This window comes from Rhipicephalus sanguineus, chromosome 10 (assembly GCF_013339695.2).
Source record: "Rhipicephalus sanguineus isolate Rsan-2018 chromosome 10, BIME_Rsan_1.4, whole genome shotgun sequence".
Classification (NCBI taxonomy): domain Eukaryota; kingdom Metazoa; phylum Arthropoda; class Arachnida; order Ixodida; family Ixodidae; genus Rhipicephalus; species Rhipicephalus sanguineus.
In genome coordinates, this window is record NC_051185.1 from 69,727,905 (window position 1) to 69,745,106 (window position 17,202).

Here is a 17,202-nt window from a genome sequence, read left to right on the forward strand (position 1 = left end):
AACGCAAGCATCGTTGCAAGCGCTGCTGCTCTGCATGTCTTGCCCGCGTTACGCCGACGGACGGCGAATGGTGGACTAAGACAAGCTTCGCTGCTGAAAAAAAGATTACACCATCTCCCGCTAAAGGGGACCATGAGGCGATGCGAAGCCGGAGCACTTGCACGATCGCGTTCCGTTGGCGTTCGTTGGGCATGCTACCGACCTCGCGTCGTGGAACGCGAAGAGGAACGCTACGCGCATCGTGTCTTCCCTCTAGCCTGGCCGTTAATTCTCACAGGGAGAGCGGGGAACGCGGTCGACAAGCGCGCGAGAGGGGGGGGAGCGTAGGAGAGGAGATAGAGAGGGAGGGGACGCGCATTCGCTGGCGCTCATCGCGGCGTTGCGCAGGAGAGAATGAGGAGCGCGAGAGGGGGGAGCGTAGGAGAGGAGGGGGAGGAGGATGCGCTGTAAGGGTGGTCACGCCGCAAACCACCACCACCACCACCGGGTTGAACTCGGCCATAAGATGCTTCGCATCTAAAAAACACCGCCCAAGCACCCCCACAGATGGTTAACCGCCGAAGCTGAAACGTCCGGCCCGAGTGTTTCTCACGAGCTGAGATCTATCCAAGTGTCCTCCGTTGTAGCTTTCGATTTCTCTATAATCAAATTTGAGAGATGATTGCTTCAAACTTTGCATTTGGAGACGATAGCTTAACGGATAATTAGAAGACCTAAAGGATTTTATGGACACTGATTCATGCTGCGGCGGATGTCATCCATAGTTATATATGATTACGAAACCTGAATAGAAACTAGTGCAGCTGCGGAGACCTTTCGAGTTAGCGTATACATGCTAGCGTTGCTTCCAACACGGACCTCTATACAAATTGTACGTCGCGCGTCTTCTACCAAGCCGCGAGACCTTAATATACGAGATCGAACGTGCCTCCACCGTATTAGACTAAACGTTGCCTTTACGAGCTGCTGCCAGCGCAAGATTAAAAGCTTGTTCGAACAAGAGCAAAATTAAAACTCTTGCTCGAGTCCGAAAGAAAACGAGCTTCTCGATGGATGTAAAAGTGAAAACGAAGCAATGGTGATCCATTATGTGACTAACAGCGCAAAAAAGTCAGCGCTCGTCTGTGTTTCTTCCTGGTCCCTTGTTCTTTTTTGAAGCAATGGTGCTTTTCGCAATGGCCGGCCGTAGGTAGCCAGTTTTCTGGGGACAAAGACGGGAGGTACACAGTTATTAGAATGCAATATCCGGGTCCTCGGCTGTCATTATTGTGAAAAGCATGCCTGGCCATAATCCAGCTGTTTAAAAAAAGGAGAGACTGAGTAAATAAATGGGGCCGACTCCCCCCCCCCCCCCCACACACACACACCTTTAGTTGATTAGAAAGGGGCAGGGGCGTAGCCAGGAATTTTTTTCGGGAGGGGGGGGCACCTCCTTGATCTGAAGGGGGGGTCGGGCAGGCGATGTGATCGAGTGTCATTTTGAGCTATGTATGCCATGGCAAAAAAAATTTCGGGGGGGGGGGCACGGGCCCGGTGTGCCCCCCCCTGGCTACGCCACTGGAAGGGGAGAAGGTCGGCCCCCTGTCCCCCCTTCACTTAAGTGGCGAGGGTTACTTTTGTGCGCCTTTCTTGTTGCAAATGGTTTCCGCATGGACAGGGAATTCTTCTGTGCATGGTGAAGTAATTCGAGTAAATATTGTAGGGCGCCAATGCGAGACAGGACCAGCCTGTAGTCTGACCAAAAATTTAACAACTTCGAGACAAGAAGGGAAATCTGGGCTAGTTGGTTATAGTTCATTTTCGATCAGCTTACAGCGCAAAAACGACGAGGACAGAGACCAAGCTCGTGTCGTCGCATTCTTGGTCTCTGTCCTCGTCGTTTTTGCGCTGTAAGCTGATCGAAAACTTCGAGACACCTCAGAACAAATCTCGAACGCGGCAGGCAGGCAGAAGTTTGGTAATGACATATGGGGGGAGAACGAGTCAATGGGAATTTGGAACCCGATCGAACCAACACCTTCTAGACTTGCAGTCAGCAGCACAGCGGTCACTGCAGTGGGTGTGCGCTGAGGTCAACACGCTTCATTTTTTTTTTTTTTTTTGAGCACGCCGTCTAACCCGTGGCCTGAGGCAGGCCGTCTCCCTTTCAGTTTCCGCTTGCAGCGAAAGGCTTCCGGTACCTCTTCGTACGAGCAGGCACGTCTCTGCTGCACGTGTTCAAGCCTGGAAGGCAAGGGCCGGCTCATTCGCGTCAGCGCGCGAGAGAGCCAGGGCAAAAAAAAAAACACAGATAAACAAAACAGTAAAAGGGGTTACGTAAAAGCAAACAACCTGCGCGGCGCGACGACGGTGAACAACGAAAAGAGGGCGAGGGCTTTCCTCTCGTCGCCAGCCAAAGTCCGCGATAAAGGATAGGTAATCTGATTTGCGGCAGCACACGGCGCGCCACCTATCCAGACGTCGGCGACGGCACCGAGGGGGAGGGTCCGAACGAAGAAGCCCGCGCGCTACGCGCTTGATCCCACAACTGCCGGCGTGGATTTCGGTGTCAGAGCCCCCACATCGGCGAACCGGCAAGCGCGTTCATTGACTCCCCCCCTCCCCCCCTCGCCTTTTCGTTCCGTAGTACACATCGGATCTGTGTCGCTCGCGCTCTCAGGTTGTCGAACATCCACCCATTGTCTGTAGCGCGCGAAAGAAGAGCGGCGTACGAGACGGCGGCCCGTCGTCCATCGCCTTCACACTACACCGTGATAGGAGCACCCGTCGTCTTCCCACGTGCGTTTATTGCTGGGAACCCGTAGCCGTTCCCCGCCGTATGTCCTCATAACCAGTGGCCAGACGTCGGTTGACGGACCTCCCCTCCTGTTGCACTGACGTGAGCACCGCTTCTTACTGTTCATTCTTTCTGTACCGCTGTCACGGCTAAGAACCTATAGTACACCTTGAATTGAGGGGGTGTTGCCGAACGTCATGCCTACGCTCGTCACCTAGCACCGTCAACCGAACGTTCGTTCGACTCTAGTTCAGGCCGATGGTGTCCAGTGTCCGTTCCACGGAAGTGAACCCGAAGCAAGCTCGGAGCTAACGTTTGGCGGGAGAAGTCGAGGTGGCCACTTAGGCATTGTCTGCAAGGGCCGTGAGTTGCAACGAACTTTCGTTTTCTGCGGAGTCGTGGAGTCGTCGGGCCACGCGGGGCCACGCCCACAAACCGTGAAAACGGAACCCTGTAGCTCTCTCGTAGGCTTGGTGAGCTCGGGTGCCTTCTTCGGCCACTTCTTTAAGTTCTAAGGTTCGCTTAAACTCGCTCTATAGTATACATACTCGGCACATCTTTTAACAAACGCGGCCGGCGATGCTTTCTTTAGACCGCGACGCGCGCATCCTGTTCAGAAAGGAATATGCTCACGGCCGTAGAGGAAAGTTGCGTAGCGGCCGTTTCCGCAGACAGGACGAGCGCGTGCCGGAAAAAAATGTTGCGTAGTTCGATACTGTCTTGTCTTTCTACCATCCCGGAGCAAAGGAAAGACAAAAAGCCGCGTCTCTTTGCAAAACCGGTAGCCGGTTGGTTGCCTGCGCTTGATAGTATGCCTATTGTGTTTACCACCGCGTTAAGGACTCACTGTTCGTTCCTGATTGACAGGCAGTGCGGAGGCGAGACGTGGTATCCTCTTGCGACGGGGAAGTGTTGTACCGTGCCCGAAGACAAAAGGAGAACCGAGGCGTCGCCGGCTGCACTCTTTCCCGCCCGCTCGCAGTCTCCTCGTCGACTCGTCCGAGCATCGACTCATCCCGACGAGTTTCGTATTTCGCGCCAGCCGAAAAGCCCGCGCAAAGGATGGCTGCCAGACCACGAGGGATCGTGCCAAGCGTGGTGCCGACGCTTTTGCTGCTTTCGTTAACGCTGCTGTCGCACCTGGCATCGACGGAAATCAACACTAGTGAGTGGCTGACGTTTTTTTACCTTTCACTTCAGCGATGCTCAAATATCTTGGTGCTGGACGTTATCTTAGGTGACCTTTTGCATTGGGAGACCAACGCTGAGTGCCAGTGGTTCTACGAGTTGTGAATATAGAATATGTCGTTGTCTAACCATGAAGGCAAGGAAGATATAGGGGGCGTTATTTGTAATATTCCAGCTGTGCTGTAGTAATATTACATAAATGTGAAGAAAGTAAAGTGGCCGAAAAGACAACCCGCCGCCGGCAGGGGCCGAACGTGAATCTTCAGATAACGTGGCTGCAGGTTCGGCCTCTGCCGGCGATAAGCTGTCTTTTCGTCCGTTTACTTTCACGTTTGTGACAATTACAATAGTCGGAAGAGTACAAATAGCGTCCCTATATAGCTTCATTGGCTGCATCGTCTGTTGGTTTTCATTAAGGCTGTGTCAAAGAAACGAGCCATTATTTTCCCATCTTCAGAATACGTCGTGGTTACTCTCAGAGCGTCGTAGCGGTTGATTGGGCCTTCCGCAGTGAAGGGGCGGGGCAAATTTTATTGCTTTCAATGACCATTTATCGATGACGTATACGACTTCGTGCACTGATGTATACCCCTTGTACCATGCGCCCTGTGGAAAAATGGAGAGCTAATGCTCAATCGCACAACTGTGTTGCGGTTCTGCGATGCATTTACTTATACCATTTAGCTCGTCGCATATTTTTGTTAGGCGCTTTAGTTATGCCCATTTAGTTAATACTTGCAGTTGGAGCCAGCGGACAGCTCACATCTTGAGCAGAGCTTCGCAACTGTTTTTAAGTCAACGAACCAATTCAGACTTGGTAACGGCACGACAGGAAATAAACGGTCACGAAGGATGGGACGAGTGCCAGGATGGACAGGATGGCACTTGTCCTGCCCTTCACGTCCGTGTAGTAGCCGCAGTGCCATTCTCAAGTCTGGACCAACTAGCCCGGGGAGCGCGTTTGAACGAACCAATTAGTATACTCGCAGCAATTGTTTGGAAATTTTATATCGAAGTGGTTCGTTTCACACACTTGCGCCTGAACAGAGGCTAGCCGTCTTACGCAACCCGGTTTCTCTCTACAGACGGTGCGTTGAGCGAACGTTTGCGAGTGTTACTCCGTGAACGTAAAGCCCGAGAAGTGGTGATACTTTTAAGCCTTCAATCAGTAGTAGGATCAGTATACATTGCACTCTACTTCGGTTCGTCATTCTCGCATGTAAGGCCAGTGACTTTCCGGCCACTTCTTTATCGCAACGAATTCAACCGCTGCGGTGAACGCTCTTCGCTGACGTCATCGTAACCTCCCGACGGCACTGCTAATACGTTAAGCTTGTTCCATGACGTCACGTACAAGTTATCAGTTCATTAGACTTGGCAGTAAAGAAATTACAGTAATTAACTTCTTGATGCACTAAGCAATGCAATGAATTTATTTTGCGGGCTGCCAATTTAGTAATTCAATGAATTACTTCGAGCGAGTAATTTAAAGAAAATGACTCATTACTTTTCCAATTAGTTTTGAGTAAAATATAGCATGTCCTACTCCCTTATGGCATAAAATATTGACCAAAAATGGAAAGGAAAGTAAGATAAGTGCCAAACCTCAAGCGTATAAACGAGGCAGGCCCAAAGAAAAGCCGCGTAGCATCTGAATTCGAAGCGAAAGTAATTTCATTACCCATAAAAATTAATAGTAACGTCATGTCATTGCCTTCGACCACCCGTTATTTGTCGTGCATTTTAATTACATTTAGACATCATAGTAAAATAATTAGTAATGTAACTTAATTACTTTTAGGAGTAATTTTGCCATCTGTGCAATTAATGTATAGCGCTGCCGTCGTAGAATTTAACCGTATGAGAATTCGGGCTTCTGTTCGCGCCAGTAAATTGCCTCGGCCCGAGAACACGTGACGACGGAATGAAAACGATGTGCCACTCATAAAATGTCGGCGGCGATAAGATAGAGCAACCTTAAGTACAGCCCGAATGGCTCGCTGTCGTCGCGAAATGCCCGGGCTGTAATCTCGGTTGAATTCTTCCTCTTTCGTTCAGGAAAAGCTCTTTAGTCTTTCATAATCTGCGATGAAATCCTTCTCTGTATCGATGACTGATAAACGCTGCTGAAACTCCCGTGATATTGCGCGGAACCGTAGGTTCAGTTGCCGCAGGTATCGCATTTTTCGGAGCATGTCCGCAGTCATATCCGAATGAGAGGTCAAGTGGGCATTGATTTTTTTCCCCCTCAGCTCTGACCAATACAAGAGTTTGAACAAACTCCACCTTGCACTCAGTTTAGTTATACATGTACATTCATGAGCGGCGTGAGAGGGAACACCAAAATTGTTTAATAAACGATCACTTGCAATGTGGCGATATAAATGTGACGTATTGAATTGTGAGGGACCTTTTCGCTTGACCATTCGGTGTTAACACTTTTGCGCTTGCCAACTGCGTTTAGCCTCTGTGAACTTTAAAAGGTTATTCCAATGTTCCCTCTCACGTTGATCACGGCTGTACTTCTAGTTTGGCGGGCCCTTAAACCCTACAAGGCTCTATCCCATATGCTGCGTTATATTGATGGCTCTAGATTCTAATGTGAGTGGGAATCGTGGTTATGGCGAGTAAAATAGCGCATATAGTCACTCGGAGCGAGTCTTCATTGACCGTTAGTTCGCCAAACTAATTACTAGTTAGTGTAATATTGAAATTACAACTCGAGTGACGTTTTGTTGTTTTTCTCGTGCACGTACTCTCCGTGGCTAGAAATAAGTGAACATGACGTTTCTGTTGATCTTGATGTGTCACATTGGGGATTACAGGGTTAATGTCCTAATTTACAATCTTGCGTACTCGGGGCTCGCATAGCCGTTGTACCATTTGCCGTGCACGTGGGTTCGCTTTTTGCATCCGCATCACGCGGGTCCCTTCTAAAGTCTATACAGTGGAATCTCGTTGGCACGTTTTTCACGGGAACCGGAAAATAAAACGCATTATACGAGTCTCGTATTAACCAACGATGTTAAAAACAAGAGGAAAATAATGCATAATCCGTCAGCAACTCACTTTTATTGAGTAGCACTAAAGTAGCTGGTCAATTGGCGCTGCACTTCTTTTCAACGTCTAGGAGTAAACTTTTCTGAAGAGTGAAAAAAAGAAAAAAGAAACTAGTAGAACGAAGAATAAACGTATTATTTCTAGATATATCGGTCTAGATCCTCTTCCGAGGTCGTACTGCCCAATTTTGGGCAAAAATGTGACCGTATAACAGCATGAAAACCCATTATTTCCAAGGAGTGTCGGCCGAGAAAAAAAAAAAAAAACACGGTTGATCCCTGTCATAGGAATCGGAATAACACGAAAGTAAAGCGTGCCCTTACAGAAGTAACTGAATGCTTACTGTACATTGATGTAAGAGAGTTTGCACAATGTATATTGATGTCTGGCAGCTAATGGCGCCGTTTAACGTGGATGCACCCACTTTGATGATTGGTGGTACATCTCCATCCCGGCGACTAACGTCCCTGCTAAATGATTAAACAAACCCTTGTAGTAGGTGTAGTAGTTAACGGTGAAAGCGTAATCAGAGAACGAGGTGTGATAGCCAGAAGAACGTCGCATATTGGACGCAGAACTTGGTCTCCATCCCGCGGCATGTTAAAATGTGATTGAACACCACGGCCGGACTAGAGGGAAACGCAAAGCGCGTCGTGCCGCCCCGGTAGCCCGGCCGCGATTTTTCTCGGGGCGAGCGCGTGAGCATGGAACGCGGTGTTACAGCCAGGTGAGGCAGGCGCGCGTCGCAGAGTTTTTTTGTTTTTATTAGCGTGATGCTGAGCGAGGCCGAGGCTTTTACCATAAAGTTTCCTACAATACTTACTAGAGGGAACTCTGGCTTCAGTGTCTATGGGAGCTGCAACGCATGACGCTTCAGCCAGCATGGGAATGATGGGTAGTACACAAATTTGTCTAAACTTCGTACTTTCGGCTCCGTTTGGCGCCGCGTCGGCTGCATCCGCTTTGTCGAAAAACGAAGTTCAGCAAAAGTCAGCAGTTTCACTTCGCCACTTTAACTTCTTTAGGCTCAGCGATTCAAACCTGGTCACGAAGTTCACAACAGTCTATTCTTTTATCCGAAACAAAAGCCAAAACACACAATAAACAAAGCCACAAGTACGTTTGAAGCCGCAAGCACGAAGACTAGGCAAATTTGTGTACTACCCATCATTCCCATGGTAGCTGAACGATCGCAGCGCCAGAGTCCCCTCTAGTTAATTTTAGGAAACTCTATGGCTTTTACGACGCTTGGGCAAAGGTCGCCACCTCGCGGTGTGTTAAGGCATTGACAAAATTCAACTTCTATTGAAAACGCGCCGAATGGGACGGACGCGTAACGCGTTGCAGGTGCTAGTCGCGGAGGCCACAGCAATGACGAATTACATTACCACTCCCAGAGGTCACACCACCCAGCCGACCGGGAGAGTGGTAGATATAAAAGGCGCGTTCGTAAAGCCTCCAGAGCCTGTGACCGTGGCGCAGTGGATAGCGTGCCCAGCATCTGTTGTTGCGGACCGAGCGGTCGTGGGTTCGATGCCCGTTGACGGTACCTTTTTTCTTTGCCATCTGATTGTGTATATTTTTTCGACGTCATTTCCGTGACGGAAATGCGTCACTGAAGTCTTGGTGGACCCCGGCATATAACACTTTCGTGTTAAAAAACGAAGACCGTATTATGCCGAATCGCATCAACGAGGTTCCACTGTATATGGTTTAGCGCTCGTGTTTGTATTCATCCGGGCCTACCGCGCAAAGCTTTTCGCGATAAGACGTGATATCAGATATTACCAATTAGTCCGATCTTGCAATTTGACCCTTAAAAGCAAAAAAAAAAAGAAAGGGCACGTTGACAGCCACCCGTTTGTAGCACAAAGCTACAAGGAAATCCATACTGGTTACTCGGAAATAAGCCTCTTAGTTGAAACTTCGTTCTGGTCCAGGGATCGAACCCGGGACCAACGCATTCCCGAGGCGGTCGATCTACCAGTTGAGCTTACAAGGATGCTATAGCTATGCCCCGCCACGGTGGTCCAGTGGTTGCAGCGCTCGACTGCTGACCCGAAGGTCGCGGGATCGAATCCCGGCTGCGGCGGCTGCATTTTCGATGGAGGCGAAAATGTTTGAGGCCCGTGTACTTAGATTTAGGTGCACGTTAAAGAACCCCAGGTGGTCGAAATTTCCGGAGCCCTCCACTACGGCGTCTCTCATAATCATATCGTGGTTTTGGGACGTTAAACCCCACGTGTTATTAAGGATGCTAGCTATGGCAGCGTGAGGGCGAATTATCTAACTTGAAGCAAACACAACGATTAATGGTAGAGCGACCACACCGCGAAAGTGTTGGTCCTGGGTGCGATCCCGGAACCAGCACGAATTCCCATTCTGCGATTTTTGTATGGATTTCTTTCTAGCTTTGGGCTACAAACAAGTGGGTATCTTTCGCTTTAACAACCCTTCCTCCGCCTTGCAGTCTTCCGCAAAACTAATTTGCTAAACCTTTCAGACCTAAAACACCAGTGTCCGCTGTTACGTGCATTCGTTAATTACGAGCCACAATGTAGGCAGTGATGAAAAAAAAATCACAGCATATCCACGGAGTGAATGATGATGAGTGGGCGAAGCTGCGGAGGTTCATCGGTAAACCGTGAACCTTCAGTGAATTCTGCCCAGTACATCATCACCGACGTGAGATCGGGCGCGTTTATACTAAAGGTTCGATGAGTTATGACGACTTGCAGCTCACTTTAATTTTACATGTACGCTGTGAATTTTCATTGTTTAGAAAACCATTGCTTTAGAAAACACCTTGCGTCTTTCGTTAAGCAGCTGGCGTCTTTTTCGTTTTGCTTTAGAAACATCTGGCGTTCTTTCGTTTTGTTTTTACAAAACATCTGGCGTCTTTCGTTGGTTTATTTCATCAATCAACGGCGTTTTGAACAAAATTTTTTATTGTTTAATCACGCACAGGAGAAATCTCACCAAACACTACCTTGGAGGTAAACAATGGCTGCTAATGGGAATGAGAGACAGAAGAAGTCGGCTTTTAGCTAACACTTACACTTCTACAGAGACAGAAGAATTCGGCGTTTAGTTAACGCGCACGCTGCGAATTTTTTATTCAACAACGCACAGGAGAAATCTCCCACCGGCACCACCTTGGAGGTCAAAGGGTAAGACTTGTTACTCACTACTACGAGCACGACGAGGGACGAACGGGTGCCGCCTTAAGGAGCTTCGCCCCTAAAAAAAAAACGCAATAGCGCTCTGTTTGAGCCTTTAGAAAGTTTGTCGTTGGATACCTCAGTTCTCCCTAGAATAGATTTTAACGTTTTCATTTTTTTTCTTTCACTTTTTTTTGTTGGTTGGAAAGGGGGGGGGGCTGTCGCTTTCTCTGAGCGCAAAATGTTGAGTTGAAATGGGATGCTATTTCTCAAAGTAAAAACATGGCGCGTAAAACGATGCTTTCACTGTGACTATCTTTTCAAAGGTATCGCGTTGTGATACTTCGTACTTTATTTCGAGCACTGTCTAACCTATTCCATAGCTTGTGAGCTACAAGCTTACGAACTCTCAGATTTTCAATGTTACGAAGTGTTGGCTTGAGGACATTTCCAACGACAGCTGTTCAAATTCATGCAAAACATAGCACAACTCGTACGAGAATTTTCAGACTTATGTGAAGTTTAATTTGACAAAGTTCAATAATAGCGACTATTTAGAAAATAAGTTTTCGTCTTAGGGCATGTAATATATACAACTGTCGAAATCGTTAAACAATGGAAAAAGCAAAATACAGAAGCACTTGGTTTACAAGGCCGCATCTCTGCACCAATATCATATATCGAAGTTCTCTAAGCTGTATACAGCTTAGAGAACAGCTTAGAGAGAAAAAAAAGCTATAGCACTTTCTAAAGAGGATAGATTCGATACATAACAGCTCGCGCGGATTTATTCAGAACGCTTACAAATGATTTGTAAATCGTTACCCACAAAGTAGAATTATACTTCAGGGCTGTTTAGGTGTGCTATTATGTACAATTGGTACAAGTGCGACACCGTTAGTCATTGTCGAAATGCAAACTTCGTAGTAGTCTTAAAATTTTAAATTTCTACGATTCTTATCAAAAGGAATTAAAATAAGATATGTCCTACAGCTAATAAGTTTTTTTTTTAAATGATTCAAGCCTTATCAAATTTGGTTAATTGGTCGCCTCGAAAAAATATCGCGGTTTTGACGCACTTAGATAAGAGCCACCGAGCTAAACCTTCTTCTTAACGTTTTCTTGCTGTTGACGAGCCTTTCCTGTTGCGGTTGCGATAATGTGGAATGTGTAACGTTTCTGTGATAACGGTCAGAATGCCAACCAGAACACATTCGTGTCACCGGCAAAGAATGTACCCCCGCTGCAGTCTTTTTCGCAAACGGGGTGACTAGCTGTTGTCAGCCTTCGTCGATAAAACTGCTGATACGTTAAATGTCACGGCTACGTCGTCGTTGACGCGAAAGGCAACCTTCGCGAATGCATCGTATCTGTGCTGGACGCTGCGAACTGCTGGACATGTCCTGTCACGCAAATTAAAGGGACGCTAAAGTTAAACAATGAATCTGTTTACATTGATAACTTTTACTCAAACTGTAATTGATTTCACCGTCATAGGTTTAATAACAGAATATAAAATAGAGGTCAGTCTCATTTTTAAACTTCGCGCCGAAGTATCCGCGCGTGACGTCACGGATTTCAAAGTGCATTTCTCGTATTTTGGTGACATTGGCCCAACGAAATTTCCTGAAACTTGGTATGTTGAGTCTCTGGCCCCTCAGAGGACAATGCATTTCATTTTTACCGATTAGGAACTACGTAGGTACTAGCAGACGCCGTCAAAATCTGACGTCATGGCGGTTGGTGAGGGAACTTCAAGGTGGCGTCGCCACCCCGCATTTTCTTTTTGCGCGTTTTCTCGCTTACCAAGCGTCTTCTCGTGGTGAGCGTGGGGAGTTTGGTATTATGAGTTAATTTACTAATATGAGAAAAGTCTGTTTTCTCTTTAGTGTCCCTTTAACTATAAACGAAAACTTATACATAACCATATAACATCGCGTCGAAGTCGCATGTTGGGCACAGACCCAAGTAATCCACATTATCCCTAGTTTAGGGATTATCAGCCGGTGTATATCTCTTCCATTTTTTCAGTTCTGTACGCCCATATGTAGACGCGCACATACAAACACACGTACTAACATGAATAAGGTATGGTTAAACAGCCCCGCAAAAAAAATTTCTGGTTACGCCCCTGTCGTGTACGTAGATTTATGTGCGCGTTAAACAACCCCAGGGGGTCGAAATTTCTGGAGCCCTCTAATACGGCGTCCCTCATAGTCATATCGTGGTTTTGACATGTAAAACCCCAGAAATTCTCGATTAGTCTTCCCTTGGTTAGGCAATTAACAAAGCCGAGTTGCGTGCCTATACCGTATTTAATCGCGAACTACCTGCAGTCGCTAGCGTTTGCTAGCGCCGGCTAACGTTTACCGCTGTTGGTTAAATGTTGGTAACTGTTGGCCAATACTGGCAACTTTAACCTACATGCTGACTTAGCTGTGCAAATGCCCCAGTGTCTTTATTCGTTCACGGCCCGATGATTGTTTTTCTTACGTATCCCGGCAACAGACGCAAGCACTCATGCGGCATTTAAAAATATCCTGTCTTATGTAGTGAAAATTTTTTAAATTTTCCGATGTGTTCATTTCACAGCGAGCTTCGGAGTAGAGGTGTCTGTAGATAAACCGTTGAAAGCCACTCGAGATGCTTTTCTCATTTATTCTTTTCTCTACGTGTGCATACGTTATCAGACTTCGACCCGTACAGCTGTTCTATCTTTTTTTTTTCAGACTTCCGCCTCGCTCTACGTATCATATAGGGCGAGCGGCAAGGAAGCACTTACGTACGAGTGTATACGGTTGCTTGCACTTCGTGTGCGTAGCTGTTGAATGAGTGTGTTGTGTTTGAGACGGAAGGGTCGATGGGAACGTGTTCTCCAGTCGAGCGGATTTCGGTTCTTAGATTCTCGCGACTTAAACGAGGGCCCTTCGCCTTTGGTTGGGAGTTGCTTTTACGAAGGCATATACAACGTTAATCGGGATGACTGACAGTGCGGCATGCGATGTTTGCGGCACCGAAGAAAACATCGAACACTTGCTGTGCCACTGCCCTCGTTTTGCCTCGGAGAGACAAGTACTTTCCAATGCACTGCGGCGACTGGATGATCGGCCAATTTCCGTGCAGGTGCTACTACAGCTCCGTCCACATCTCTCGACGGCCCACAAGGCAGTGAAAGCACTCTTGTGTTTTTTGAGAACGACGGGCTTATGCGAACGCCTCTGACTTGTGGTGCAATCCCGCATGCTGCAGTGAATTCACTGCATCTCGTCTGTTTTTTTTTTCCTCTTCCCTCCTATTTCTCGTCTTTCTATCCCCCTTCCCCGATCCCCCAGTGTAGGGTAGCCTTCCCCGATCCCCCAATGTAGGGTAGCCAACCGGAAGTTTTTCTGGTTAACCTCCCTGCCTTCTGCCTTCTCCTTTTGTTTTCCTTCTTTCCTTCGCCAAATCCGGCCATTGCAAACAAATAAGCGCAGACGCGTAAATCACTCGGTCGCGATGATGTCAACTTGCGAAACGCCTGCGCGGCACGTAACAGGTGCGGCCCCAGGAGGGTCCGTCCGCCGCAGTGGTTCAGCGGTTAGGGTGCTCGGCTGCTGACCCGAAGGTCGCGGGTTCGATCCCGGCCTCGGCGGTCGTATTTCGATGGAGGCGAAATGCTAGAGGCCCGTGTACTGTGCGGTGTCAGCGCACGTTAAGGAACTCCAGATGGGGGAAATTTCCGGAGCCCTCCACTACTGCGTGCTTCATAATCATATCGTGGTTTTCGAGCATAAAACCGCAGTTATCCAGGAGGGGCCGCCCCTGTTAACTTGGTTGTAGAATAACTTTGGTTTTCATGCTATTTAGTTCTTGTTATTACTTGCCGCTTTCCCGCCACTAGTCCCCTTAACGGCCGTTTACTGACCTCTGTCGCGGACATGCTCACCTCCCCTTTACCGTGTGAAGTCTAAAATACAGGACCTCATGTATACGCCAGCACCTACGTGAAGTCCCGGGTAGGTCATTGAGGGCGGTCCCTGGCCGCTAAAAGCATAATGAAAGGAAAATCTGCGGTATTTTCTATCTTAGGCGACCTGCGTTGAGCAAATACTGCCCATGTATGACTTTACGCAATCTGATCCGATTAAAACAATCGCAAACATTTGATAAGGTTTTGTTATGTTCAGGCGTGACTTGTACATGTGAAAGCCGGCCGCAGTAAAAGAAGCAAAAAGGCACGCGTCTCAACATGCGATTATCTACTGTGCTTGCGATGTCGAAACGTGACGCCGCATAGTCTTCTATAAGGTGATATAACGTCGCGAGTATTTCGACGCGGCGCTTATGCACTACCTATACTTGAGGTCTATCATCTTACGAGATCATCTTATCTATCACGTTTCAAAAGCTGTGTGCGCGTTTGTGCACGCTGTGTTTAAAAACAATAACACATCAAAACCTTCAAAATGTGTCCCGGACGCTTTAAAACACTTCCAAAATTTACGCTGCCACTTTGACTAATACGTGTAACGTGTCAGATGAGTCAAATGAATGAGAAGGCAGACGTTTGGGCGTTTGGTATCGTGTACAGTAGGTTCTTATTTGTAATGAAATTCAAGCGCAAATGCATTTCTATACGCGACAGGACGGGAATGGACAAGCTGATGTCTACCGCGCTTCAAGTTTAGTTCAGGAATACCAGTTAGCCCGCTCTCATGACGAGCCTAATTTCACTTTAGTTGTTTTCGCGAATGTTTCACATCCAGCACATGTTTCAAGCTATTGCTTTTTTTATAGTATATAACCTCTTTTTTCCTACATTCATTGTACTTGTATCAATTACATTCCTACCATTTTGTAGCACTTCCGTATTTTTGTATTGCCTTTTTGCACTAACCTCCTACTATGCTTTCTCTTTATTTACGTGATATAAGCAGATTTTGGCGCACAAATGTTGCGCCTGCTACTCTTAGAGGGTCGAATATAGAACATTCATGATCCAAAGATTGCATATGAGACTCTTGGCTGAGAGCAGCAGTATTCCAGTATTCTAAATAAGCAAAGAAATAACGCTTTTTTTTTTTTGCGTGTTGAAGAAATTCTGTGAACCTTGAAAGTATTTACTTAAAATTGCAATTCCCTTTTATTATTTTTCGTGGAGAAGTTGAAGTTCATTTGCTTGATTGAATGAACTTTTTATCTTCGAGAAATGTTTCTTTGATTGAATAATTGATTATAGTAGTCTTGTAGTGATTCTGAAGACTCAAAAAAGGTATGAAATCAAAAGCCTTCAATGTATACAAACGATTGTCTTCCGAAGGGCCTGTGTGTAGTGCGCGTACGAGTGTTTGTTGTTGTGCCGTTTTATTTTTTTTCCAGTCGATCATCGACCCAGTCGTTTTCAGGCGCAGATAGCGCACCACACCGAGCTTCCGTACATCCGGGGTATGACCTAAGTGTTTCGCTCGCTGGTCGCTCTGAGCATGTGCAGCATGCCACGCCGATTGTGATACGTCCTTCATCCGCTCGCAAACATGCTTTCTAATAGCACGAATTTCGCTGAACAGAGCTCTTCGTTGAAACGAAACCTCCGCTTCATACGTTTACGATGCGGGAACCCGCTTGATGCGAACATCTCGTATTCCTCTATCGGCCCGCGCTTGACCAAGCGATGATGTCTTGTGACGTCACAAATGACGTTGTCACGTGATGCTTTTTGTGCCGTTCGTGTTGACGCCGACTGTCACTCTTTCGCGTGTCACGACAAATCCAAGGCTTTCGCCTTGGATTTGTCCAAGGCGAAAATGTTCAAGTGGGGCCTCTTTGCAGCGTAACTGGCGAATGACCGCATGTCATGTGACCGCATATCATGTGGAATGAGGGTTCAGCCTCCACCTGCGAAAAGTTAGCTTTGAGTCCACCTTCGCTTTTACTTATCTCGGTATTGTTAATTTCGACCGAGCATAGCAATTAACTGGTATGTTAATTCCTACTGCGATATTGATCTGTGGTCGTGATGGCGAAGAACGCGACAGTCAGAGCGGTAAACATTGACCCGAAGGTCGTGGGATCGAATCCCTGCCGCGGTGGCCTCATTTCCTCCAGCCCTCATTTCCTCAAGCCCGAACCATTAACCATCTAAATTATTTGTTCGAACATCCACAGACTCGAATGACCGTCCCACTTCAGCTGTGCTTCATGAGGACCCTCTTCATTTTAAACCCATCATCGAAGAACTAACATTGTGTTAAATGAAATTTATGCGCCCAACCCTCGCGTAAAAGCCCTCCGGGGTCCTTTGAGGTATCGGAAATACATTTTAGATGGAGGCGAAATGCTGGAGCCCCGTGTACTGTGCGATGTCAGTGCACGTTAAAACCACCAGATGGTCGAAATTTCCGGAACCCTCCAATACAGCGTCCCTCATAACCATATCGTGGTTTTGGGACGTTAAACCCCAACAATTATTATTAAAGCGGTAAACATTGGACTCCTTATTGGGTGAAGTTTTGCCCAGCAAAACTAAACACTAGCATTACAAAGGTAGCGGCGAGCACACTCGTTGATAAACTGATCTTCGGTGAAACGCATCGGCTTTTGTACGTGCATCGTCGCACGTTCCGGCGCTATCACCTGTGTTCGTGTAAGTTGCAGAACGTACTCGACTACTTGCACCGAGTACGCAATCTGATTAGAACATTCGGAAACACTCGAGATGGTTCCCATGCATTCAGACGCGACTTGCGCCGAGCGATAACACGTGCGACAGCTGTAGCGAGTGGAACCCCGTCACAATGAAAAATAAATATAAACAGATTTTATATACCTTAAGAAATGTATGCGAATTGTGAATTTTAGGACTGAATCGAATACGTATCGAGTAGTGCTTTAAGCGAATCGAATAGTCTGGTATTGAACGGCTAGACTTAGAAACATAAGATCTGAAACATAAGTCTGCTGTAGCAGGCTTAGTTTTTAATTGAGGTGTTCGGGCAGCCGAGGCGATCTTGCTCAGAATGTTGATGCAGTTTCTGGAGC

General features: G+C 47.2%; 1 protein-coding gene across 3 annotated transcripts in view; it reads left to right on the forward strand.

The window, feature by feature from the left end:
• Nucleotides 1-2,479: 2,479 nt before the first annotated feature.
• LOC119372097 (uncharacterized) overlaps nt 2,480-17,202 on the forward strand; it is a 40,766-nt gene continuing 26,043 nt past the window's right edge. The window contains exons 1-3 of one of the 3 annotated variants that reach the window (XM_049419861.1): nt 2,480-2,878; nt 3,644-3,941; nt 15,544-15,609. In XM_049419861.1, coding sequence (XP_049275818.1) covers nt 3,839-3,941; nt 15,544-15,609 — 169 coding nt within the window. In that variant the 5' untranslated portion in view covers nt 2,480-2,878; nt 3,644-3,838. The remainder of the gene's footprint in view (nt 2,879-3,643; nt 3,942-15,543; nt 15,610-17,202) is intronic. The other 2 variants (XM_049419862.1, XM_049419863.1) reach the window with 2 other exon arrangements.